General features: G+C 45.9%; 3 protein-coding genes across 14 annotated transcripts in view; 1 reads left to right on the top strand and 2 right to left on the bottom strand.

The window, feature by feature from the left end:
* MBTD1 (mbt domain containing 1) overlaps positions 1-7,687 on the top strand; it is a 46,358-nt gene extending 38,671 nt beyond the window's left edge. For all 10 annotated transcript variants that reach the window (XM_084863477.1, XM_084863475.1, XM_084863476.1 and 7 more), the window contains one exon: positions 4,500-7,687. In XM_084863477.1, coding sequence (XP_084719603.1) covers positions 4,500-4,618 — 119 coding nt within the window. In that variant the 3' untranslated portion in view covers positions 4,619-7,687. The remainder of the gene's footprint in view (positions 1-4,499) is intronic.
* Positions 7,688-11,124: 3,437 nt separating this feature from the next.
* Positions 11,125-16,617, bottom strand: LOC311611431 (nucleoside diphosphate kinase B). 3 transcript variants are annotated; one of them, XM_084863662.1, is made up of 5 exons: positions 16,488-16,617; positions 15,185-15,314; positions 14,179-14,280; positions 13,401-13,513; positions 11,125-11,374 (listed from the first exon to the last, which is right to left on the bottom strand). In XM_084863662.1, exons 1-5 carry the CDS (start codon positions 16,517-16,519, stop codon positions 11,257-11,259), a joined length of 495 nt encoding a protein of 164 aa, XP_084719788.1. In that variant the 5' UTR covers positions 16,520-16,617; the 3' UTR covers positions 11,125-11,256. The 3 variants fall into 3 exon arrangements, with proteins under 3 accessions (XP_084719788.1, XP_084719790.1, XP_084719789.1); XM_084863664.1 differs by having other exon boundaries at positions 16,455-16,546; XM_084863663.1 differs by lacking the exon at positions 16,488-16,617 and adding an exon at positions 15,785-16,266.
* Positions 16,618-18,414: 1,797 nt separating this feature from the next.
* Positions 18,415-23,195, bottom strand: NME1 (NME/NM23 nucleoside diphosphate kinase 1). The gene is made up of 5 exons (XM_084863665.1): positions 23,073-23,195; positions 21,552-21,681; positions 19,829-19,930; positions 19,183-19,295; positions 18,415-18,728 (listed from the first exon to the last, which is right to left on the bottom strand). The coding sequence occupies exons 2-5, from the start codon at positions 21,675-21,677 to the stop codon at positions 18,611-18,613; spliced, it is 459 nt and encodes a 152-aa protein (XP_084719791.1). The 5' UTR covers positions 21,678-21,681; positions 23,073-23,195; the 3' UTR covers positions 18,415-18,610.
* Positions 23,196-26,939: the final 3,744 nt, after the last annotated feature.

Genomic DNA, 26,939 nt, shown 5'->3' with positions numbered 1-26,939 from the left:
TTTATCTTTGTCATAAACCATATCTGAGCTTCAAATTAGGGTAAAGTTATTTCAGTTTATGGCACTGTGAGACAACTTGGATGAGTTCCTGGTTTCATTGGAATGGTTGAACATTTGCATTACAGAGTTCTGTTTGACTTGACCTGGGGGAGAAATGCGCCATTAGGGATCGCTCTGATTAATCAATCCAGAGATGAGACTTGGATCATAGCATTCCATAGCATCTCCCTCCTTAGAACAGATGTGTTTCAGTGGAGTCTTGGTTCCGGTAATAACATTTACCACAATCTTTAGTTGAGTAACATGGACTTGGAAATACAGTACCCGTATAATTTTGGTGTTGGATTTGAGTGAAATTTGTTTATGTATAATGATTGAGTTGTATTTCATTTGAGTTTAGTTGGTTAGGCCAAGCTGGTAGGTTGTTAGGAAGACTGCAGAAGGTTTTGCCCTTTGTAATTGCCAAGAACAAACATTTTTGTGGAATATCCGATAGGCTGCATTTGCGTGAGATGAACTAGAGTGGGTGTGAGCAGATCAGATGGCTGAAAACCACAGCTGTGTCTGCCTTGGCATATATTCTGCCACGTCCTAACTGTTGCTTTTAAACCAGGTTGTTCTATCTAACCAGCATTGTTTAAAATCCCTTTTGTACGTTGAAAACCAAGGTGGGACTGATACCTGCCGTCTCCTTATTCCTCTGTTTGCTAATTTATTTATTTGGTTGGTTGGTTGGTTGGTTGATAATATTTTGGCACCTTATGTTATCAGCCTTTTTTTTTTTTTTCCCCTGCCATTTTAAGATGTTCTTTAGTTTTTGCCTAATGGTGTTAATAGGTCAACTTGACCCTTCCTAGACTGTTTTTTCTGATATCCTTATAGCTAGAGGACATTACACATATATATGTGTGTATATGTAATCAATTAGGACTGCAAACCCAACTTGATGTGCTCTTTAATGAAAGAAACTTCAAAGTCCAGCTAAAGAACATTATCGTTTTCTTTCTTGTTTGTCTCTATAATTTTATCTATTTGTACTTGTTACATAAGAAATTGTCTTCTTCAATGTACGTAATTAACTATGGATATTGTGAGCGCTGTAGGTACTTTCATTTTTATTGGCTTTTAGTTGCATTAGATTGATTTTGAAGATGGTGCCACATTTTGTGAGCGGTGACTGGTTCGTGTAAAATGAGACTTGACTTCAAACCCAGGAACTTAGCTCATTGCCTGGTATGGGAACGGCAGGTCCCGGTGGTTCCCTCCTCCCCCTTCCCTCCCCCGCCCCCGGCATCTGTAGTGTCCTCTGAGCTGGGCACATCCCTGCGGCCCATGTGTCCTACTCTGGTGCAACGAGGGACTACGATGTCTAAACTTTGTAAAAGCTGCGGTTGGTTAGCTGTTGAGTTTATTATATTTATGGGCTTCTTGCTAGGAAAATGTGATTCCCCTTAGCATATCTCCTGAAATGTTAATGGTTAGAGTCAGCAATGTGACTCCTTTTAAAAATGGAGCTAAGGAAAGGTGCATTTGTGTAGAAAGTGAAATGTAGCCACAGGATCTATTTTGTTTCATCCATCCTTCATTGAGAATAAGACCTGGAAATTAGCCAGCTATTGGAGAGGAGGAATGAGCAGTGTGAAGATACAGGCATGCTTTCCTTTAGTTCCATTAAAACAAAACTGCATCCGAACATTCCACATCTGAGTGAATGTTTCACCTTTATCTTGAGTTTCTTTTTTTTAAGCATATTGTTTCCATATTTTAACATGAGTAGAAGCATAATCCAGAAATTTGGTGTTAATAATAAATGCACATACATAGTTTCAGGATGTGCTTTAGAATCTTAACTTACCTTTCTTGCATTTAAAAAAAATCAACATCTGTTTGAATGGAACATGTTTGGTCTTGAAGCACGGTAATTCTTTTATCATTCATTTAGCCATCTGATCATCATATAACAAGACACTGTTTTAATCAACCTTTTATTGTGGGTACTGCACCTTTAATGAAACTTGGGTGGTTTTTTTTTCTTTTTGTGTGTTTATTTTCATGGTATTGTTCAGATGTCCATAACCATTAATGCATGTTGGGTAAATTTGAAGCATATATAGTTGATACTCTATAAAAGCATTTTTAGTAAGTGCTTTTTTTAAAGAAAGGAAAACTGCACAGTCTTGTTTGCTTTTCCTTTCAGCAGTCTGATCGGTATTGTTTTGCTATTATCAAGGTATACTGTATTCACTTTTCTGCCTTTGGCTACTGAGTTTTTTAATCATTACGAAAACAAATAACAAAGTAAAATAGAATAAATTGGTACCTCTGTAGTGATTATTCTTTAAAATATTAAATAATATATCCAAGACCATTATTTTTAAAACCGATCTTTTAAACTAAAATCAAGACGTATTTTTCTATGCCTACACTATCTGACTTTAAAAGTGTAGCCACTTGAATGTTGTTCTACACGGAGACACTGCCGAGTTTCTCCTCTATGAAAGCTCATTTGGCTTACTAATCTAAACAGAGCCCTCGTTCTCCCATAAATCAACTTCTTTTCCGTATAAGCAGTTCCCACCTTACATCCCTATATACACATCCCTCCCATTGTAACGGAAAATCCGTATGGAGGATACAGACACTTCCTCCTCTTCTGTGAGCCAGAGCCTGCAGAAAGCAAGCAGGCCCCTCCGGGAGCCACACGTCGTGTGGGAGCCTGGACTGCCGCTGCCGCCAGGACAGCAGCCGCCAGCCCTCCACTGCAGAGCCCTTTGTGTGAAATCTCTTGGTTTCAAAATATTCACATTTAAAATGAACCAAGGGACACAGGGAAGATGGGGGAAGCACAGTGTGTTACCTACCTCTGACTTAGCAGATCTGGGTGAGGCATCTAGCATTGCTCGCCATGGATTAGATTCCAGGGAGTATGTTATACAAGATCACCTGTTCTTTAAATTCTTTGAAACCTGACCAACTCAATTTTGGTTCAGCAATAACTTTTTAAGAAACTTGCGAACACATCTCTTAGGGGTTGGTTGTTATTAAAACTTATTTTTAACACTTAGCTGAGGTCTTTTTTTCTCTTTAGAGAGAGGTAGGGGGAGAGAGAGAAACATCCACTGGGCTGCCTCCCCTACGAACCCTAACCGGAAATCAAACCCCCAACCTGGGTTGGTGCCCTGACCAGGAACTGAACCGACACCTTTGGATGTGGGACGATGCTCAGCCAGCTGAGCCACCGGCCAGGACTGAGGTCATTTTTATTTAGAAAGTAGGAAAGTGGTTTTTGGAAGAGATGAGTTCTATAGGAAGTTGGGGTTAGCTCTCAGGGAAGGGAATTGGGACAATCTGAAGTTACTGGGTAATTATTCCAAGAGACATCCATTTAAATTGAGGGGCTTATAAAAAGAGTTAGCAGAATCCCAGAATTGAACAGCTAAAATGTTTGCATGAGACCAGTGCTGGGCCCTGGCCGGTGTGGCTCAGTTGGTTGGTTGCTGGTTCATTCCCAGCCCGGGCACATAAAAAATATTTTATTGACCCAGGGCTGAGTCCATAAAAAATGTTTTTATTTTTTTAAAAAAAGAAAAAGAAAAAGAAAAAGACCAGTGCTGGACCCAGCAAAGAAAAATTTCTTTTTTGTCTTCATCCTTGCCCGTGTAATAGAAAGAGCCTTTCTGTCACTAGAAATTCTGCCTAGCATGATTTGAATGGCTATCCAGAAATCTAAACTCCACTGAAAAATATGGAAACAGAAAAATAATTCTCCATAAAAATAAAGACCAGTTAGATCATGACCTATTTGTAAATTGAGGATTGCCTATACTGTAGGGTTTTTTTGTTGTTTTGTTTTTAATTAAAAAGCAAGTCATTAGATGAGAACTCACACAGACAATACTGCTATTAAGTGATCCTATGGGTACTATTAGCCATTTTGCACCAATTATTTTCAAATTGTTGATGTCAATACATTTTTTGTTTTACCTAATATCAGTTTATTATTTATTAGTAGGTTATTTATATACTTCATATTCTACTTATATTATAGGCAATACTTTGTATTTGCATATCAGATTTATATCTCTTTTCTACCGGGAGTCTTCTTAATAAAGATACTCCTTGGAGTTATTAAGAGTACCGGTATATTGAAGTCATATTTCTTGTGTTGTTAGTTTTTAAATATAGCTCAGGACCATACAACATAATACAGCATTGTCTGTATAGACATTGACATAAAAGTGAATACTTAACCATAAGAAAATTTTTAATTATTCTGATCAAATTTGGGAGCGCTCTTACCTTGACTATTTTATTGAAGATATCTATTGTGCAGTGTCCACTATGCACTATTGTTCTATTTTGGAACTTTCCTTAACTGCTAATAGATTTTGAAAACCAAAACGTTTGTACTTCTCCGTAAAGCCGGTAGAACCTGAAGATTAAAAGCAATCCGAATGCCCAGAAAGGCTTAGTGACATCCATACCTTTCTCTCCCGCAGTGACTGCATTGCAGCTGAAGGAGGAGTTGATAGACGGAGAGGACTATAGTTTCCTGCAAGGAGCCTCCGACCAGGAAAGCAATGGCTCTGCCAACTTCTACATCAAACAGGAGCCCTGAGGGCTCGGACACTGCGGGGGGGGCGGGGAGACTTTTACACAGGACTGATTTGTAATCGATCCAGCTGTACAGCGGGGCTATTCTACTGGGACATTTTGCTAAACATAGAAAATTTCCGTTCCAGATTTTTCAGGTGGGCGGGGAAGCTATTTTAGTCGTGGGGGGAAATTTTTCAATTTATAAAGATGGACAATTTTTGTGTTGTATTTGAAGCTTTTGAAAGAATTTTGTAATATTTTACACGTTTGGATTTATGTGCATTGTTAACAAGAACTGAAATTCTAACTTTTCTGGTAAGATTAAAGTTTAGGTAGCAGGACTGAAGGAAATGATTTCAGAAGGATATAGTTGTAAATGCAAGTGAACTGTCAATACAAATGAACCTTTTTGGTACCTGTTGGGAGACTTGGGGATCTTAGAAGTGAGGCCAGTCACATCTCCAGCTTCCTCTGCTGCAGAATATGCAACTGGGCCCCTCCCAGAGGGGATCATGGAAGGGGGGATGATTCCGCTTGTCGGCATCTTCATTGCAGCCCGTTTTAAATGTTTGTACAGAAATGTTTTTCTTTCTGTGAACATTTATTTGGAGTTCTATATGAAACTGGAAGAACTCTGGATACTTTTATATGTTCTCCTTTAATTAAAAAAAAGTTAAAAATGATCCTAACACTAAAGTGTTAAACTGGAATGGTTGACCGGATATACAGGATGTCATTCTACAAGTTGAGGGGTAGGGAAAAATGCAATATTGTTCTAAGTTTATTTTATTTTCCTTACCAAAAAAGTACCCTGCAAAAGGGATTTTTGATTAGTTCTCTGCCACTTCCCTCCATCTATCTGTGAGATAATAACTTGATATGACCACACCCCAAAACCAATGTTCTGTATCATCAGGAGAATCAAATTCAAAGTTGTTGAAAGCCAAAATAAGTTTTGATCTCAAAATCATTCCAGCTCTGCTTTTAACTATCCTGGATTTGTTAGAAAACTAATTTGAAAGAGAATTTAATTTTCTTAAAATTTCATATATAATCTATATAGTATGAGCTGCCTTTATTTGTGTTCAGAATTAGTTTGAACAAAAATAACTGATTTGGACCATTTTGAACATTCCCTGTTTTAAAATTCGTATGGCTTCCTTTCAGCAAAGGATCTAAGCGTAAATTGGTGAAAGGTTTGCTCTCTGCATTTTCTAGCGTTGAGTTGTGACTGAATGAGAGAGCTCTAGCGTTTACCAGTGAGGTTCATAAACTAAACTCTCAGGAATTACTGCGTCTGTTCTAGAAGTGCTTCTGGGTCTTGGCCTGGCCTCTTCAGAGTGGTGACAGTGAGCATCTGCTCTGGAATATAGGTAGGGCTCATTAGAAATTAATCAAAATGATTAAACTCTACAGTCCTTCCACCTATGGAATGCTTTAAAAAATGTTATGGAAAGCCCCAGGAGACGTGTAGGTAAGATTTTTTGTTTGAATTTTAAAGTGCATAGAACATTAAAAACCAGCAATTTATTTTCTAAAATAATGCTCTACTTTTGGGAATAATAGCATTGGTAATACGCACAGGTTTACCTCATTCTATGCAAGAGGGGTTAATAACATAAGGTTTTGTAGTTGCTACTGGAAGTAAAATGTGTTGCTTTATGATGTAAGAATGTGTGGAATTGCATGTCAACATTTCTTAATACTGAATCTTGAGGGGCATACATGCAGATCATATCAACGTCAAGTTGATCCTCATGTGTCAAATATATGTGAAATTCAGCTGTTCAATTACTGGATGTTTATCTTAAACAACATTGCTGAGAGGGACCTACTGTAAATGTGACATCCTCACACTTCCCAAATCTTTAACTTTCAAGGATCTTCCCGTAAACTTAAAGCCTAGAAGACTTCCAAAGCAAGAGTCAAACCATCTTTATCCTCAGACTCAGTGGCTCAAACCCAGGACTCCGAGGTCAGGAGCCGGGCGTGCAGCCCGGTGCATGGCTCGCTCCTCCAGTGTGCTGGGCTCAGAGGCTCAGTGGGGAACTGAGTGAGTCTGGAGGGATTGGATTTGGAGCCTGGTCATTAGTTCTGTGAAACGCTCACTTGTTTATAAGCTTCCGGTTCTAGAGCAAAGCCAGGCTCTGGGTGTGTGTGCATTTCCCACCTCTTGATACAGGTGTTTCTTGTCTTGATCCCATGGCCACAGTTAAAGGTTGGTAGGACTTCCTACAGTCTCAGTACAATCTGAAGCCCTCTTTGTTGCTCAGACTCTAACTCCTGCTGCCAGTGAACAGAGAGTCAGTTCACGCAGAGGAGGGCTCTGTATTAGCCATAACTCCAGTTGTACAACTCGGCCCCAGTATCTATTACGGTTCAAAATGTACTGCTGACCTTGGGTTTGTTTTGGTTTTTTTCCTGTTAGGATTATTTGGGGCTATTGGTAGTTTAAATTCTTTAACCTTTTCTTTGCTGTGTATGAGGAAAGCTAAAGCTGTTATCAACTTCTTATTCTACGGATACTAACACGGGTTTTCAGTGTTTGTTTGTTGTTATTATTAATTTTGCGTGATGTGAATACCCTCTTCCCATCGATATTTGTATTATGGTGCTATATATTTGGTAATGATCCTTTACTATTTGGGAAGGGATTTTAAAAATACTGTGATTAAACTGGGTTTCTTCCTTTGATTTTCATATTTTAAATAAAGCCACAGTCATTTATACAAAAGAAAAGCGTCTGTCCCTGGGCGAGTCTTTGGAGGACAGAGGTCAAAGTAAACTGCATAAGGTTTTTACATCATTTCTGTATGTATTTGATATATAGACCAATATCTGTACAAATTTAATCCTTTATTTTCTTGGTAACTTGTGATCATTGAGAAAGTATTTGAAACTTTCTCAGGAAGTGTATATAATGGCGTGAAAAATTCTTCGGAGAAATTTATGTTCCTTTCATTTTTACCAAATTGCAAATTTCCAGCATGAATGTGAAAGCATTAAAATTATAACTTTGTGTACAAGATGAAAATAATTCACTAAATTTGCCCTTTTTTACACAAAATAAAAATGTTAAAGTTACTTTGTATTTGAGCAATTCTTTAATACGCTTTTGTCCTTGGGAGGTTTTTTTTTTTTTTTCTTAAAAATATTGAGTGCCTTCTGTAAGCAGTCAGCGGCCCCTGTGAGAGTCAGTCCAGATTCTTCCTCACGGCCCCTGCCGGCGAACAAGGTAAAGGGAATTGACTCCTGGCTGAGAGGGAAGGCAGAGGATACGGTGGGGGTGTGGACAAGGAGGATCCGAGCTGGTTTTACAGACCACAGAAGCAGAGGTGAGTGTGGACCGCTCAGAGTGATTTACTTCATTAACTGAGTGGGGTTTTTTGTTTGTTTTTTAATGTTTAACATTAAACATTAAAAATTAATTGCTGTATGTGGTGGAACCAGGAAGTGGGAGTCTGGTTCATTTCAGCTCCTTCCCTGCCAAACCCGGGAGCAGGGACTATTTCAGTGATGACCAAGGTTATAAAAGTGTCTGTAGCATCAGACTTTAAACTTCTCATTATCTCTCTTTTCCTTGATCTTGGCACGTTCGGCATCCTTTCACCTGGCTGGGAGCAGGAAGTTCCCGATTGCCTCCATTTTGCAATGCCCGTCTCTGAGGTGCGGGGAATACAAGGCAGGCATCTCGGATTACCCCCTGCCCCCGGATACCAGCCAAGAGGCCAGAGAGGACTTACACAACATTAGCTGGAACGTGGTGTTTCAAGGTTGACTTGCTTGCTAGGGGCCTTTTTTTCAAGCTCAGTTCACCTCTTAAGCAAAGTTCATAGGATATAAATAAGTTGTCCCAGCCAGCTGGTGCTGTTTGCATTGAGAGGGAATACAAGGACCTCTTCCTTACCAATGACTGACTGTATGGAAAATTATTCAATTTTTGTGCAAAAGCAGTTCGTAGAGAATTTTCTAGATATAAGAGAGGAGATGGTTTGGGTCTCTTCGGGAGTTTAAAGGCATTCCAAGAAACAGGTGTGGAACCTAATTCCTGCCGTTTGCTACCTTAAATGGCTTGAACAATTGCCCTAGAAAGTTCAAATTCCCAGATTGGGTCCCATTTACTATCCCATAAGCTCTGGTATATATGTTATTTTTAAGTTTTTATCTGTATATGTTCTTTAAACCATTCCAGCCTCTTGGGAAACTATTTCCTAATGTGCTTTATGCCCAGGATTATGTTTTAAGAGCATCCAGTGCTTTTCCCTAATAAGTCAATGTTTAGCTCTGTGTTTATCCAGCCGCTGAGATTGGGAGAACAGTGACTCTATTTCCTTCCTATAGATCATTACTGAGGCTAGAGTAATGCTGTGGGCCTGTTCAGTGTCAGGCCTCTCAAGCAGGCAAAATAAGGACTGCCTATAGCCGACAAATAGATGAGAATGTAAAAAAAAAAAAAATTATTTTAAATACAGGGGCGGGTGACAGGTTTACAGTTATGAGTACATGAAAGTTTAATTTATTATTGTATTATTTTCCATCTGAAGAACTGTAAGCCTACTTTTGCCCACCCATAATGCATTTACTGTATTCAAACAAAAGCTTTATTGAAATCATGCATGAGTTATCCACTTCACAACCAGCTGGTATATAGGATTATGTCCAAAACCCAACCTTCCTCCAAAGCAGTACTTTTTTTAATTTTATTTTTCAATTACCGGTACGGAATTTTTTTTATTGGTCCTAGACAGGGAGAAAGAGAAACAGGATGTGAAAGAGACATCGATGGGCCACCTCCACACACACGGCCAGACCAGGATGGAACCTGCAAGCCCAGGTATGTGCCCTGACCAGGAACAAACCCACAACCTTCCGACCAACCGAGCCGCACAGGCCAGCACTGCATTCAGTCTTCTGCCTCCGTTTCTGGTGTACAGCTTAGTGGTTAGGCAACCATATACTTTACAAAGTGGCTGCCCAATGTTGCCAGCACACCCACCTGGCACCATGCAGTTGTTATTGTTGACTATATTCCCTCAGAGGCAGTGCTTTCGATCTCACCATAGCCTATCCTTTCCTTTCACTTCTACCAAAATGAAGTCCTAGCATCCACTCCTTCCTCTTAGCTCTCACCACTCCAAATTTGACTTCACTTATCCCTACAAATTCAGGACTTGCTCAATCCCGTGGATTACTGTAAAGACGGTAAAGCACAGTGGCCAAGAACATGGCATCTGAAGCCAGCTGCTCAGATTGGAGACTGATACCTTCCCTTCTTAGTCGCATGAGATGTCTGTTTCCTCCGTTGTAAAATGGGGACACTAGTACCAACCTCCTAAGAGTTGTGAAGATTAAAATGAATTCATGTGTGTAAAGTTCTTAGAACAGCCCTGGCCCAGACAGAGTAAGCTAGCACTAAGGACTGCTTTGGATCTGAGTACCTCCGCCAGTGTGCACGAGAATCACAGGGGAGCACACATTAAAAGGCAGATCCGCAGGCCCACCCCAGAACATGGAACCTTAACCATCTAACTTCACCGCTTAATGTGGTGAAATCATGTACCACATGTGAACACGAGAGTAAATTTTAAGTGGGAAAATAATTTAGAAAATGTTACATTTCTTGACTCCTGGCATTTTTTTACACCAAGCTGTGTTATTTGCCATTGTCTTGTGCAGCAGTATGCATTAAAAGTAACACTGAAGTCAAAACAGAAAGTAAAGAAAAACCAAATAATTAAAATAAAGTATAACACTGAGTCTTTCATATGGAAGTGGCATTTAGCTTTCACCAGTTTCCTAACAAAACAGTTATTCATAGACCCACATATTTTTAGAATCTCGTTTTTAAGCCCGACCCCGGGTGATCAGTGCCATTTGGCATCAGAGGATGAATTTTGTAACCACTCACTGCTCTGATCCAAGAAAGAGGCACGGTAAGTATTTTACCCCGGGGAGGAGAGAGCCGGAGGGTTGCAGAACTCGTGCACCCGCAGTGGGCCGGCACTCCTTCGCTCACCCACCCCTGCCCCGCAGTGATGCCCCCGTTTCACAGAAGCCAGGGGGCTTCTGTCTCCTCATGTAGAACTCGCCCAACTTGCAGTCCATAAATGTACATGGGATGATAGTATGTTTCACTATCAAGTTTCAACAAACTACAGAAATGTACATTTCTACATCAGCTAAAGAGATTGGGACATTAGGCTCCTAGAGGCCCGATGCACAAAATCTGTGGAGCAGGCCTCCCCTCTGGCACCCAGGACCCGCTTCCTTTGCAGCCATGGCTTCGTCTGGAAAGTCGTCCACTCTAATTAGCAAATTACACTTTTATAGATTTCCTTATTGGTTTTCTTAGAGGCACTACTAGTGCCGCACGTGGCCCCCCTTTAGTTTCACTACTTTCCCACGAGTCGGGAAATACACCGAGGTGCTGAGGATTGATTAGTCCTGGGTAATGCTAACCTAACGGCTCGAGCCAGGAAACCAAGTCTCTCCTTCCAGCTCAGCACCAAGGAAGCACAGGAGGCGGCGCCAGTTTCCAAAGGCTTTATTGTAAATACGCTTTAGAAAAGATGGATCGTTTGCTTCCAAGTCCGTGGAATGAAGAGCTGTGTCCGGGGACACCTCAAGTGGAGCCGAGGGGACGGATGCTTTGTCCACCTCTTACTCATAGATCCAGTCAAAAGCACAAGACTTGTAGTCAACCAGCTCTTCAGGCTTAAACCACAGGCCGATTTCTCTCTCGGCACTTTTTACCGAGTCGCTGCCGTGAATGATGTTCCTAAGAGAGAAAAAGACTCCGTCACCCCATTTCGAAGTACCAAGGCTGTGGAATGGGTAAAGCACAGGACAACCAACCCTTGCAGACCTCGTCAGCCAAACTGCCACTTGAATCAGGAAACTACCCCAAAGTATTTCCTCTTTAAAAGCAACTATAAAAGCATTAACCCAGCCCTAGCTGGTTTGGCTCAGTGGATAGAATGTCACCCTGCAGACTAAAGGGTCTGAGGTTTGATTCCGGCCAAGGGCACATGCCCCGGTTGTGGGTTCGGTTCCTCCCACTCCCCTAGTAGTGGGCAGGCAGGCGGCAGCAATCAAGGATTCTCATCGTTGATTTTTCTCTCTCTAGTCCTCTCTCCCTTCTCTGAAATCAAAACTATATTTTTTTAAAAATAAATGTGTCTTATCGTTTAAAAAAAAAAGCACTTAATCCAAAACACCCCTTAGTTCAACTTTATTATGCTTCCAACTTTCCCCCTTTGATATAGTGTTCGTGCCCTGCCCAGGTAGCTCAGTTGGTTAGAGCATTGTCCCAATATGCCAAGGTTGCGGGTTCAATCCCCAGTCAGAGCACATACAAGAATCAACCAAGGAATGCATAAATAAGTGTAACAATCAATGTTTCTCTTTCTAAACAAACATCAGTAAGTTAAAACTTTAAAAATAAAAAGAAATAGTGCTCATACCCTAAGAATGCTGTACCACAAAACATTCCTTCTCTAATTTTGAAAATATGGGAATAGTCAAAACCTGAACTAGGTTTGGCTCAGGGAATAGAGCATCAGCCTGTGGACTGAAGGGTCGTGGATTCCATTCCAGTCAAGGGAGCAGGCTTGGTCTCCACTAGGGGGTGTGCAGGAGGCAGCTGACCCATGATTCTCTCATCGATGATGTTTCTTTTTTTTTCTTTAAAAAAAAATTTTTTTTAAATATATTTTATTTACTTTTTACAGAGAGGAAGGGAGTTAAGAAACATCGATGAGAAACATCCATCCGCTGTCTCCTGCACGCCCCCTACTGGGGATGTGCCCACAACCAAGGTACATGCCCTTAACCGAAATGGAACCCAGGACCCTTCAGTCTGCAGGCTGATGCTCTATCCACTGAGCCAAACCAGTTTCGGCTCTCATTGATGATGTTTCTGTCTCTCTCCCTCTCCCTTCCTCTCTGAAATCAATAAAAATGTATTTTAAAAATAAATACCTTGAAGTAGTGACATATTCATTATCAAGGGCATTTTCTTAATACTAATTTGCAAAACCCCACCAAGACATACATGCTTATTAACAATCCCTTTTTTCCATTGGAATCTCGTCTGGAAAGTTTTTGGACAGATTTTGTATGGGTGAGGGACCCAAAAGGTAAAGGGACAGACCCATGGGCATAGTGCCACAAACAGCAGAGCGGAGGCTAGAACCCTGCCTTTCCCATGCTCTGTGCTTTCCACTGGCAGGAAGCTCCCTTGTGCACTGTCTTAGTTAGAATCTGAAGTAGCCTAGGGAATAGCTATTTAAAAACACTTGGAGCCGAAACCAGTTTGGCTCAGTGGACAGAGTGTCGGCCTGCGGACTAAAGGGTCCTGGGTTTGATTCCAGTCAAGGGCATGTACACCTTGGTTGTGGGCACATCCCCAGCTCATTCATATTTCTCATCGATGTTTCTAACTCTCTATCCCTCTCTTCCTCTATATAAAAAAAAAAATCAATAAAATGTTTTAAAATAAATAAAAAAAATAAAAACACTTAGAGCTCTAGCTGGTTTTGCTCAGTGGATAGTGTCAGCCTTTGGACGGAAGGGCACATGCTTGGGTTGCTGGCTCAATTCCTCAGTAGGGGGTGTGCAGGAGGCAACTAATGAATGATTCTCGTCATTGTTTCCATCTCCCTGCCTCTCTGAAATCAATAAAAATACATTTAAAACAAAACACTTTCATCCGATGATAATTACCACCTAATTTAGGACTTCAAATTCTTCTAAAATTGAGATATGCCAAATAATGATTTTTATAAGTGACCCTCAGGACTTACCTGCCAACTTGAATGCAAAAGTCTCCACGAATGGTGCCTGGCTTAGAATCGGCTGGATTGGTCTCCCCAAGCATCAGTCTCCCTGTCTTCACCACGTTCAGCCCCTCCCAGACCTTGACGGGAGGGAAAAGGAACATCAGGTGTGCCCTTCAGGACCATTGAGAACAAACACCCCTAAGAGCACCCATCCATCAGACCCACCAGTGACATGAGCATCAGCTAACCTCAGCAGGGGGCCTGCCCAAAGTATTCCATCTAGGACACACAGAAAAAGTCAACAGAACTGCACAACTTTCTAGTCTAGCTGAGGCAGAGATACACAATACTGAAGAAGGGTAGAGAAAGTGACCAGATTGAAATAGGATCAGTGGCAAGGGCATCCCAGAAAACTGTTAAGAGCAACAGATGGCAAAGATTGCCATGAGAGAGGAAAGTGTATTCCGGAAGAACAAAGAAGAAAAGGTCATCCTCACGGAACAAGAAGTAGATCTACTTTCTCAATCATTTGCACCCTCTACTTTCACTCCCAACTGGCCCTTGACGCCACGGGAAGGAACAGCCTGCTCTGTGTCCGGCTGGGGGCACACAGAACGTTCCCTAAGCTCTGACTCCTTTTGCCTCCCAAGCTCCTAGTTGCTCCGTTAACTAAAAGCCAGCAGGCTCCATCTGTCAAACAAGGACACTGGAAGATGTCTAAAAAAGAGGCAGTCACTGACCCAGGCCGTTTACTGTCCGCCCTCCTTTTCCTTGGTTTCCCTCCTCCCTGGCCAGCACTCACCATGGCCACCACAGGCCCCGAGTTCATGTACTTCACCAGCCCCGGGTAGAAGGGGCGGTCCTTCAGGTCGATGTAGTGCTGCTTCAGGAGCTCCTCGGAGGCCTGCCGCCGCAGAGAGGGTACCGATTAGTGACTACACCGGGGAGGCTCGACTATGGTCCATCCCCGGCTCAGAACCTACTAACTTGGTAGCCAATTGAGTATTTCAGCTCATAAGGTGTGTATATTAAAAAACAAACAAACAAAAAAAAACCATTCAAACCATGAAACTTTTACCAAAAGACTGTTCTGCTGCTGACGGCACCCTCATCACGTCAATGACTGTCTGGATGCTATAACCCTTAAAGTAGACGGCTTTAGGACCAAGTTCAGGGGGAGAGTGGATGCAACTGAACTATGTCAGATGGAGGACTGGCCGCCTCCGGTGGCCCTTCACATTCCCCGTTCCAACATTTCGGATGTGAACTGGAAACATTCTCTTGTTCACGGATGAGCTTGGGTAACATTTCAGAGCTTGGGTCCTTATCCCTTAAGGTCCAGATCTGCGTGCCCCAAACTTAATGTGGAGAACAATGACCGCCATCCACCCAGGGAGCCCAGAGAAAGGGCAGAGGAAGGAACACCCCACCCCAAACCGCACTCATCTCAGCTGCAAGCTGAAACACAAGCTCCCATCTGGGCACAGGGCACAGGGCACAGGCAGACACACGTGGGAGGGGAAGCGGGAAGGGGCGCTGGCTTCACTCTCTGCTGCCCCCCTGCGGCCGCGGGCAGGCGCCGGCGCCACGCCGCGCGGGTCGGAAGCCGGTTCCGGGCGGGAGTCACGTTACCTCCGCTTAACCTTCCCAAGGGCGCCGGCGCTCCGGGCCTGGGGAGGCTCAGGGGGGCGGGCGGGCACAGGGATCCCCGCGGGGCGGAGGTGGCAGAGGAGGCATCCGGCCCCCGCCGGGACGCACACAGCCCCGCGGCCGGGCTCCGGGGGCGAAGGGGGAGGGGAGGCGCGTACCCGCAGGAACTTCATGGCCACGAGGCGGAAGCCCTTCTGCTCGAAGCGCTTGACGATGTCGCCCACCAGGCCGCGCTGCACGCCGTCCGGCTTGATGGCGATGAAGGTGCGCTCCGTGTTGGCCATGGTCCTGCGGGCGGAGAGCGGGCGGGCGGTCAGGGTCCAGGGGCCGCGCCCCGCGCCCGGCCCGGAGCCCACGTGGGGCGTGCACCGCCGGGCAGCGCCCCGGTCCTCCTCCCTCTCCCCCCGCGGCCGCTGCCCCGTCCCCTCCCTCTCCCCCCGCGGCCGCTGCCCCGTCCCCTCCCTCTCCCCCCGCGGCCGCTGCCCCGTCCCCTCCCTCTCCCCCCGCGGCCGCGGACACGTGGCTGCCGGCGCCGCCGCCCGCCCCCCAGGCCCCGCGGAGGGCGCCGGGCTCCGGGGCGCAGAGCCCGGAGGGCGCGCTCGGACCACGCGGGGCCGCGGGCCCCGGAGACCCGAGTGGCCTGCGCGGCGGGGGAGGGGTTGGGGGTGCGGGGGAGGGCCCCGGGCCGGGGGGTGGGGGTGAGGGCCCAGGGGGTGGGGTGGAAGGGAGGAAAAGCGCCCTCGTCCCCTCGCCCTTACCGAGAGGAGCGCGCGGCGGTGCTGCGGAGCCGGAGCGGGGACGGGGCGACCACCGAGCGGAGCCGCCGGGAGGAGGGGCCGCGGCGGCCACACCCCGAGGGCCCGCCGCCCAACCCGCGGGCCGCACGCCGCCGGCCGCTGTCCACGCCCCCGGCGGCCAGTGAGCTCCGGGGCAGGAAGTGATTTCTCCCCGCCGGGTGCCCCGCCAGGAGAACTGGCAGCTCCAAACCCAGCCAACTCCCTCCTCCTCTCTCTCCCCCCTCTCTCCCTCCCCTCTCTCCCTCTCCTCTCTCTCTTTTTTTCTCTCTCCCTCTCCCTCTCTCCTCCTCTCTCTCAAACCTCTCCTGGTCTGGGCCTCACCATCTGCTTTCACCCAGAATTGGGCTCTCTTTCCTCCTCTCATGCACCCACCAGTCCCGATCCTTTTCCCCGCCCCGCCCCTCGGCCGATCCCTGGTGCTAGCCCTCCGCCTTCCTCATTCAAACCCGCAGCTCCCAGCCGGCCTTACCCGGACCCCTCCCCGCACCCGGCCTCCCTCCGCACCCTTCGCCAGCACCCATCCGAGCCTCTGTCCAGCCGCTTAGCCAGACAGCCATGCACCCCACCGAGAGCCCTGCTCCCTCTGCCTGTCTCCTCCACTCCATCCCACCCACCTCCCCATCCCACCCACCTTCCTGCCCCGGTAGCCGGCTGCTCTTCCTACCCGGAGATGGAGATCTCTGCCCCGCCTAGCATGTGCGGTCAGGCTCTCCACTCCAGCCGGGGACACACCCTTGACAAGATTCAAGACTCCTACAAATCAGGCCTTCCATTTACAGACAGTCCCCACCTCCTCCCCGCCCTTTGGTGGTTGGGCCCGCTGGAGAGAATGAGTGTATGTGTGTGCGTACCCTTACACCCAGCGGTTACACCCGCCCAGCAGTGACAGTGCTCTGAAATGGTCAGAGCCTGTTTCTGTCCTCAGGGCGGTGAGCTGCCGCTGGCCACGGAATGGCGTTGTCACCCAGTGGTCTTGGGGCTGCACTGTTAGCTGAGCTGTTTGCCCCTGGGCCAGCCCCAGAATCATAGCCTTAGCACCATCCCCGCCCTACTCACCTACTTGAACTTTTTTTGAGCTTTACTGAGGCATATTGGATAAGTAAATATTGTATTATATGTAAGGCATACAATTAGATGTTCTGATATACACACAGGGGTGGGGAAATGCAGGTTTACAGTTGTCATATGGAGAAAGATATGCGGGTTATAATTATTACAAAAATTAACTTTTGTGTTCTCACCACTGCAAACCTGCTTTGGCCCATCCCTGTATGTATTGTAAAATGATCACCACCAACATAACCGTCATTTCAGTTACCATTTTTCTTTCTTTTTGGTGTGTAGTGAAAACATGTAAGATCTACCCTCTTAGCAAATTACAGCATATAATAGTATTAACTACTAGAGGTCATGGGGGCGATCTGGGGCTGGCCAGGGGAGGGGCCCTGGCCCCTGGTCGAAATCCCTGTGGAGGGGACAATTTGCATATTAGCCTTTTATTATGTAGGATAATCACAGCACTGAACAGGTCTCCAGTGTGGACTTTTAAATAAAAGAGAAGTAAATCTCTACCTTGTCTCTGATAGTCAAATCAGTGTCCTAACAAATCCAAGTTCATTATAAGACTTCTGCTTTTGAGGCCATCCCAGGGACCCAGGCCCACCATCTGCAGAAAGGATGCCTTTTATTTCCAATGAATCCTCTGCCCCCAGGTGAGTCTTGGCAACCATGGGGTTCAAAATGAGTTACCCCAGGATGCACCTCTGTGGTATGTGGATAGTTTTGAGCCCAAGGCAACTCTAGCTGCAGGCTCCAGAGAAATCTCTGCCTTGCCCTTAACTACCTAGCACTGAGTGGAAGGCCTTGTCCGTAAGAAGACATCGGCGGTAACCTCGTTGGACAAACTGCTAATTCCCGAACACGTTCCCTGCAGTGACTGAAGCCCCGGGGTGCTTACCTTATCCCTAGCTCAGAATGTGGGGTGTACCTATTTCCCCTCCCGTCTTTGAACCTCATCCATGTGGGCTCTCAGACTCCGTCATGCGGACGTAATTATATTTGGTTATTTCCTCTTCTTTAAATGTCTCACGTCTAGCCGAAGCCGGTTTGGCTCAGTGGTAGAGCATCGGTCTGCGGACTGAAAGGTCCCAGGTTTGATTCCGGTCAAGGGCATGTACCTTGGTTGCGGGCACATCCCCAGTAGGGGGTGTGCAAGAGGCAGCTGGTTGATGTTTCTCTCTCATGAACGTTTCTAGCTCTCTATCTCTCTCCCTTCCTCTCTGTGAAAAATCAATAAAATATATTTAAAAAATAAATAAATAAATAAATGTCTCACGTCTATTTGATTAGAGCAGCCAACAGATCCTCTGTACCTGCCCGTTGACTGGCTCAGTGACAAGAGTGGATGGGATACAGGGGGGAAAGGGACAGGCAAAGATTGTGTGTGTGTGTGTGTGTGTGTGTGTGTGTGATCCCTCAGACCAATATAAACCATTTATATAGTATTTATACTCTCTATTAGCTCAGGTTAGCCAGAAGATGTGGAAAGAAAAAAAGAATGCAGAGCAATACAGCCGCACACAGTAGCCAACGCGATGAATCCCAGTTAGGGTAAAACGTTTTAATCTGATGGTAGCACGTAACCCTGTCCCGGGACCACTCTCAGCTCCAGGAGTGTCCCTCCAGGTTAGAAGGAAGTTCTCAGAGGTAAGTAGAGCAGCCAGTCTGGTCCCCTGCCGTGGGAGGGAGAGGAGACGGCGAGGAAAGCCACCGTCGGCGGCCTTCCCGTCACTCGTAGATCCAGTTCTGAGCACAGCTCTTGTAATCTACCAGCTCCTCCGGCCGAAACCACAGGCCAATCTCCTTCTCCGCGCTCTCCACGGAATCGCTGCCGTGGATGATGTTCCTGGGCAGGGAAAGAGATGGCCACGTTACCAAGACCACAGGGTTAAACTGCCCAGAAGCGCCCCTCATTCCCACTGCCAGAAAGCCCACCGCTGCAGAAAAAGCCCAAGCTCACGTCACTAGTTCACGTTAAAAGAAAAACTAATGACTACCATGAAGGTAGGATGAAGAATGCCCTCCTAGCAACATGGAGGCTAGCAGCGAGCCTCCGGGAAGGACGTTAGCCAGCAAAGTGTGTTGTGCCAGGTTTTACCCTCTCATCAGAGGCACAACCGCAGCGAGTGGACATAGAGAGAAAGAGAGAGCCTATAAAGCCCAACACCAACTTCAGAGAGAGGAAAACAGAACTGATTGAAAATGTTCTGCATAAGGTATCATGTACATCACTAGCTACAAGAACCCAAATTCCATAGCAACTCAGCTTTTGGAAAAGGGTAAAGAGCACCAACTCCCACCTGCCAACTTGGATACAAAAGTCCCCTCGGATGGTCCCAGGTTTGGAGTCCGCGGGGTTGGTCTCCCCAAGCATCACTCGGCCTGTCTTCACAACATTCAGCCCCTCCCAGACCTTGAAAGACAAAAGAAGAGGTGGTCAGGGAAGAAACACCCCCCCCCCCCCCGGGAGAAAATCTGAAAACTACTGTTTCAAAAGAAAGGTTAAACCCCCCCCTGGATCCAACATTCATTCATTGCGCAAATATACAGAGACAGAAACAGGTTTATTCATGACCTGCCCATTCCCTTTAAAGTTGTGAAGGCAAGGAAAGCTAAGTTGTCTCAATCATGACTGCATCCCCAGTGACTAGGAAAGAGCCTGGCAGAATGATGATCGCCATACATATCTGGAGAATTTCTGGGTTAAGTCCTGCCCTCCAGAAGCTTATAATCAGGCAGAGCCCTCTCGACCTCTCCCAGCAATGAGTCTTCAGTTCAGCAAGCAAATGCATCTTGTCTTGAGTGGATCAGAGAGCTGACTCATCTTAACTGTCCAATCCTCCCAGCCCCAGGTCCCTCTGCATCAATGAGGACCTGGCATCACACCACTCATTCTTCACTCTCAACTGAGTCATTCACGTCAACACCCCACACAGGCACACTCACCATGGCAACCACTGGCCCTGAGTGCATGTATTTCACCAGGCCGGTAAAAAAGGGGCGGTCCTTCAGGTCGATGTAGTGTTCCTTGAGAAGGTCTTCCGAAGCCTATTCCGCAAGACAGAGAATGAGAATTGGCCCCCAAAACTACAAACCAGTGGCTGCTTCCCACTCACCCATCCTGCAGTTTAAAACATGAGCTCTCGGCTCATTAATTCTGTTCTAACCCAGTTCATTCTCAACGGGACCAGAGGGGAGCAGTGACCAGGACTAAATGCTTCAGCTTTGTACCAATTCTCCCCCTATTGGCCTTGTCTGATCAGAATAAAGCTACAGAATATTAGATTCATGTCCAACCATCACAGTTTAGACAGAAAATCTAACAATGCACCCTGACTGGTTTGGCTCAGTGGATAGAATGTCAGTCTGCGGACTGAAGGGTCCCGGGTTCAATTCCGGTCAGGGGCATGTACTTTGGTTGTGGGCACATCCCCGGTGAGATATGCAGGAGGCAGCTGGTCGATGTTTCTCGCTCTCTATCCCTCTCCCTTTCTCTCTGTAAAAAATCAATAAAAATATATTTTAAAAATATATATATATAACACAGCAGACTCGTGGCAGCTACGCCTCCTACAACTCTTCACCATGCCCACACCTTTATTAGGAAACTGGAAAGGAGGAAATAGATGCATTTAGGAGTCAGAGAAGCCCGAGGTAAAATTCCAGCTGCATCACTGACTCTGTGCTTTCAGCCACATGACTTAACCTTCCAGTGTCAGGTTCCTCATCACTAACAACCAGGAATAGGAAGAGGCAGCTCTCAGGGTTGTTACCAGGGCTGGGTGAGAAAGCTCATGTGCCCAGCACATGGTAAATGTCCGATCAACAATGCTTTGATGTCACCCGACCTTCCAACCTAACATAACATGCTAACTATCTGGAAAGCACTGTCTGTCCAATGCTTGGCTCTGATCACTGCATCATGCTCTCCCCTCAGCATTGACATCGGTCTACTCCCTTCACTATTAAAGCAGGTTTTCTAAACATCACATAGGAACTAAACTGCAAATCAAACCAAAGTTAAGATGCACCAGAGTCCAAAGTTGGCTCTTTAATAGGAAAAAAAATTTGTCCCCTAATACTTTTTTTTGAGAATGTGAAGTCTCCTACTCCAGGTTGGTGTGAGGAAGGGTTCTTGGCCAATCAATCCTGCGCATTTTTTGAAATATTGCTTTGCAGGTGTTTTGAAATATTGCTGTTTCAGATGGGCATCCCCAAGGGCAAAACCATACTTCTCCCCCGACATGTCCCAATGGTGGATGATGCCTAATATTGTATATGGGAGACACTAAGTGTGTGGTAAATGATGGAAAGATTTCCTTGGTGAACACTACTTCCCTCAAAGGAGAGAAAAAAAAAATCTCTAAATTTATCTGCTCAGGAAACTCAGGAGCAGTGGTCAAACATGCCCAGAGCTTTGAGCCAGAGGACAGTCCTGCCGTGAATATGGAAGTCTGCATCGCTGAGGAAAGTGGAGGCTACTCTCTAAAGTCCCAAATAGCTTGGCTTGCTTCAAGATCCAAGGTGCTGGGTCACCGAAGAGCTTCCAGGTTCCAGAACATTTGTGATGACCTTACATGGAGAGGTTTAAGAAGGGGAGGGGAGAAAGAGACTCACCTACAATGTTCCCTCCCCCACAAAAGAAACGGATAGAATAAAGGCCACTTACCTGCATGAATTTCATAGCAACAAGGCGGAATCCCTTCTGCTCAAAACGCTTGATGATCTCCCCCACAAGCTGGCGCTGGACCCCATCGGGCTTGATGGCAATGAAGGTGCGCTCACTGTTGGCCATGGTCCTGGGGACAGATGAGGGGAACAGCGCCCGACAGTGAAACAGCAGTGAATATCCTGCCTCCAGCATTATCCTTCTCAAGCGGATCACCCCATAAATCTGGCTTAAATCTGCCCTGTCGACTCCAAGTCTCTCTAGTAAAACCCTATTCCTCTCTCATGTATGAACTAATATTCCAGAGTGCAAAAGGAGCAGCTATCATTTCTATCCCATTTTATTTAATACACTTATATTAAGCATCTATTGAGTCCCAATACTGTGGCAGAATTAAGATAGGGGATGTAAAAAAAAAATTTTTTAATTAAAAAGACCATCTTAATTATCCAGATGAGGCAAAATAACACTGATGATGTGAAAGTGACATCTGGTAGAGGGCAGTCTGAAATACGATTTGACCTACTAACACATCATGGCATTAGAACTGGAAGGAGTTTTAAAGGTTATTTCCATTTCAATCCCCTTCATTTTGCAGACGAGGGAACAGATCTAGAGCACCAGAATGAGGGCAAAAATCCAGATTTTCCCATCCATATGCAATTTATGTTCATCATAAAATGTAACGAATACTCTGACCAATGAACATTGGATTGCGGGAGAACTTGAGCCATTAGTAATACTATCTGATACGGGGCATTTGCTGGAAGGAAGCCTGGAAAGCATCTATACCAGATCTTTTCTTTTACAGAGAAGATTCAAGACCTACTCTGCCTCCACAAGATGAGAAAAGAGGCCCCTCACCTTGGAAGACAACCCCTAAAGAGGATCACGACCACCTCCTGGCTCTAGCTTCCTCCACCTTAGTTAACCCCCTAATATAGCACCTTAACGATACATTTGAATCTTATGTTTGTGTATCTGTCTTCCCTGGTGATCTGTGGACTGTTCTTGTTCTTGGCACCTAGCCAGGGCCTAGCACTTAAAAAAAATGCAACAACAAAAAAAGTCTTAACTGATAACCACTTTGCCCTCCAAGAAAAAGAGACCAAGCACAATGACTGGAGAAAGCTCGAGACAGGCATGGATTCACCGGGAGGAAACGTGGCTAAAGAGCCAGAAATAGTGCCTATAAACGTCCCTCCACGCCCACCCTGACACACCCCCGCCATTCATTCAGCAATCACACACTGGAGCGCCAGTTCCGAGACCCGGGGGCAGATAAGGCTCAGCTCCTCAGCCGCGGCCTGGTGCAAAAGGCAGCCGCGAGCCACCGACAAAGGCGAGTCCACGTGGCGCGGGACGTGGGCTGACAGGTTCGCACCTGCCCGCGGCGCCGCCCCACCCTTCCTTCCAGTCCGCCCCCCTCACCACCTCTCATATCTCATAGGACCCCTGCAGCTCCCCGCTCCCCCGGCCCCATCGCTCTCCCTTCCCCTGGGGACCCTGGACCCTTCTCACCCTTCCAGCTGTTGGAGCTCCCACTTCGCCCTCCGTCCTCCGCACCGGAAACGCGCCCCGGCCCCACGTGGTTGCCGGTACTCGCACGCGCGGAACCCTTCTGCTTAAGTCCGCTGCCGGAGAGCCCGTTTTGCGGAACACCACTTGCCCACGGTTCTTCCGGTGAGTCGGTTGTCATTCTAGGAAGCAACTTTCCGATCTTTAACTTCCGGCACTGCTGTTCCATGCTCTTCCGGCAGACCGCCGCCATCTTTTTTCTTTCTTTCTTTCTTTTTTTTTTTTAAAGACTGTGACTCACTTCCTGCTTTTTCTGGAGCAAATTGGCTGCCCGCGAGGTGGCGCTCATACTTTGCGTGAAGCCGACGCGCGCCCGACTCGGAGGTAGACACGTTTTATCGCTTTAGTTAATTTACTCAACTTTTCCGGTCTGTCAAACCATAACTTCTTTATTGAGTACCTACTGTGTGCCAAGCACTGTTCTAGAGCCTGGGAGGTACAGCAGTGACTCTCCTGGTCCTTCTGGCGGGGTTGGGAATGGAGGCAAACAATAAAGAAATGGATATGGCATTATGTAAATTCTATTTTAAAAACAACCAAGGGGAAGGTGGGAGATTGAAGGATTTAACTACATATTTTAAAAGGCTGGTTGAGGAAATCTCTCTCTGAAGATCGATGTGCATAAAGGGAGGGGGCAAGTTCGGTTGTTATCTGAGAGATGAGTTTTGCTTGTTTTTTAACGATGCGAGTGAATTATTCATTGATCAGCTGCCTCCTGCACGCCCCCTACTGGGGATCAAGCCCGCAACCTGGGCTGTGCCCTTATTCAAAATCGAACCCGGGACCCTTAGGTCCACAGGCTCCTTCCATGTAGCCAAACCTGGAAGGCAGTTTGATGCTTTCAATACTGTTGGTTGATAGACTCTACAAGACCTGATCCTAGAGCTAGGTTCTTTTTTTATTTTTTAAGAATAGTTTATTGGCCGAAACTGGTTTGGCTCAGTGGATAGAACGTCACCCTGCGGACTGAAAGGTCACGGGTTCAATTCCGGTCAAGGTCATGTACCTTGGTTGCTGGCACATCCCCAGTGGGGGGGGGGGGGGTGCAAGAGGCGGCTGATTGATGATTCTCTCTCATCGATGTTTCTAACTATCTATCCCTCTCCTTTCCTCTCTATAAAAAAATCAATAAAATATATATTTTTTAAAAGAATAGTTTATTGATTTTTAGAGAGGGGCACATCCAAGTGAGAAAGGTTAACATGGATTGATTGAGAGAGGTTAACATGGAGCCAGAAACCTTTTAGTACACAGGCCATGCCGAACCCACTGAGCCACATCCACCTTCGGAGGCCAGGTTCTTTTAAATGGCTGATCCAGGTGAGGAAGGTCTCGCCCAGGCAGATTGGAGAAGGGGGGTGAGCAGTAGAAAACAGGAAGTCTCATCTCTTCCTGGAAGCCTTCCTGATTAGATGACTCCACCCTAACCTTCCTTTCCCAACCCAGCCTCCAGGCTTCCACTGTTACTAAATGTTTCTGCAAACTAAATCAGACAACTTAAGAATTTAGAGCTAAAAGTAATCGTCTTAAAATTTTTTATTTATTGATTTTAGAGAGAGAGGAAGGGAAACAAGAAAAGAGAAATAGGAGATTGGAGGAGAGAGAGAGAGAAACATCAATTTGTTGTTCCTCTTATTTATGCATTCATTGGTTGACCCTTGTTTGTGCCCTGACCTTGGATGGAATCCACAACCTTGACTTATAGGAACTACACTCTAACCAACTGAACTACTCAGCCAGGGCTAGAACTAAAAGTGATCTTAAAGGGCATATGGACCAGTCCCCTCTCCAGAAATCCTAGGAAGGGGGTTCCACCTCTTCTTGAAAGCTCCAAGAAAGGACATCTATTCCCTCAAACATCAGATCACACTGGCCTTCCACCCACCCCTTGCTAAAACATAATCAAATGTATTCATCTTCAAAAATAATAATAATAATGTTTAAAAAAAAATTTTTTTTTTTTTTGAGAGAGAGAGAGAGAGAGAGAGAGAGAGAGAGGAAAGGAAAGAGAGAAACTTGGATTTGTTGTTCCACTTATTTATGCATTCATTGGTTGCTTCTTGTATGTGCTTGGCTGGGGATCAAACTTCCAAGCTTGGCATATTGGGACGATGCTGTAACCAACCGAGCTACCCAGCCAAGGCCAATAATGAGAAATGTTTAGTGAACTGCTCTAAGATATCGACTGTTTTAAAGAGAGGGAGAGTGGTCATTGGGCTGCCTGGATAGAGTGTGGAGAAGATTTTACTAGTATAGAGGAGTAGGATTTCAACATACAAAAATAAGATGTAAATAGATAAGTCTGTAGGTATCACGGGACCAGAAAAATAGCTAAGAGCAAGGGAGGGAAAGCAAGCAGGGGAAAGTAGGAAATGTCTCAGAAACTGATTAGACATTCCTAAAAGAGTATAACCCTTGAGGGATAAAACCACCAGATTAGTGACAAACTTTGAATGCTAGTCTTAAAAGCTGAGACCCTGGACTGTAGTTAATGGCAAGTCACTGAATTTGGGGGATAGGACAGTGACATGAGAAACATCTTAAAATTCTAGAACTCAAAGAAACTGTTGAAACTATTTACCGACTGCTTCCTTGCTGGGTGCTGGTCCTGTCTACGCAGGGTCTGGGACCTTTCCGTATGAGGCGACCGCCAGGGCATTGACTCACCTAGAAAAGACTTAAGGAAGAATTGGAGTAAGAATAAAGCAGGTTTTATTCAGGTAGAGAAAAACAAAGAGGGCAGGGCTCGGGCGCCTCTGTGAAAGAAGCTAAAAATACAAAAGTACCTGTCCCAGTGAACGAGGGCCGACTCCGGGGAAAGTTGTGGGTGTGGTCAGTTAGTCCGTGGGATTTTATGCATTTCCAAGGGTAAGGAGTTGTCCCCTAGTTTGTGGCACTAAATTCTGACTCCACCTTCTGATTGGGAGAGACCTTGTTGTGACTTCCAAGATCATAGAAGGGCTTTCCTTCCGTTAACTGTTTTATCTTTGATCCTGCTGGGATGTGGGGGGCTCTGGCCGGAGGATGTCAGCTCCTACTTCCTCATTCCACTCCTCGGGATTTTTCCCTAACTTCTTTCTCTCCTGCCTCAAAGCCATTAAATTCCCTCACTTTACAGAGATACAAACAGACCAAAAGAGATGACCCAATTTCTTTAAGGTGACACTGGTATGGAGAGCTTTAGACAGTAGGAAATCAAGTTGTATTCCAAAGGGTAGATAGTTGCACAAGGAGAGGCTGGAAGCAGACACCGATGAGAAGGGTGTTGGCATCATCAATAATCAAGGTATGAGGATAACAGTTCTTCTGATTAAAGTGGTCAAATGAATGTTTATTATATGGTAGAACTAAAGGCCCAGTGCATGGATTCGTGCATGGGGGGAGCGGAGCCTCAGCCTGGCCTGCACCCTCTTGAAATCTGGGACCCCTCAGGGGATGTAGCAGTGTGCGAAGTGGCAGGAGGCCAGGGAGGAGCCCGAGGTGGGCCAGGTGCTGCCTGGCTCGAGCTCAGTGCTCTCCTGCTCGCTGTTTTCTCTCTCTCTCTCTCTCTCTCTCTCTCTCTCTCTCTCTCTCTCTCAATCTCTCTCTCTCTCTCTTCACTCTCACCAATCCTTAGTGCTGCCATAGAGGCAGGAGAGGCTCCTACCACCACCACTGTATTCACCAACCATGAGTCTGGGTTCTGGCTGAGCAGTGCTCCCTCTGTGGGAGCACACTGACCACCAGGGGGAAGCTCCTGTGTTGAGCATCTGCCCCCTGATGGTCAGTGCACATCTTAGCGACCGGTCATTCCAATTGTTCTGGTCATTC

Source organism: Pipistrellus hanaki, assembly GCF_964339955.1.
Source record: "Pipistrellus hanaki genome assembly, chromosome: 16".
In the NCBI taxonomy this organism is placed as follows: Eukaryota; Metazoa; Chordata; class Mammalia; order Chiroptera; family Vespertilionidae; genus Pipistrellus; species Pipistrellus hanaki.
This window is presented reverse-complemented; position numbering and strand designations above follow the sequence as displayed.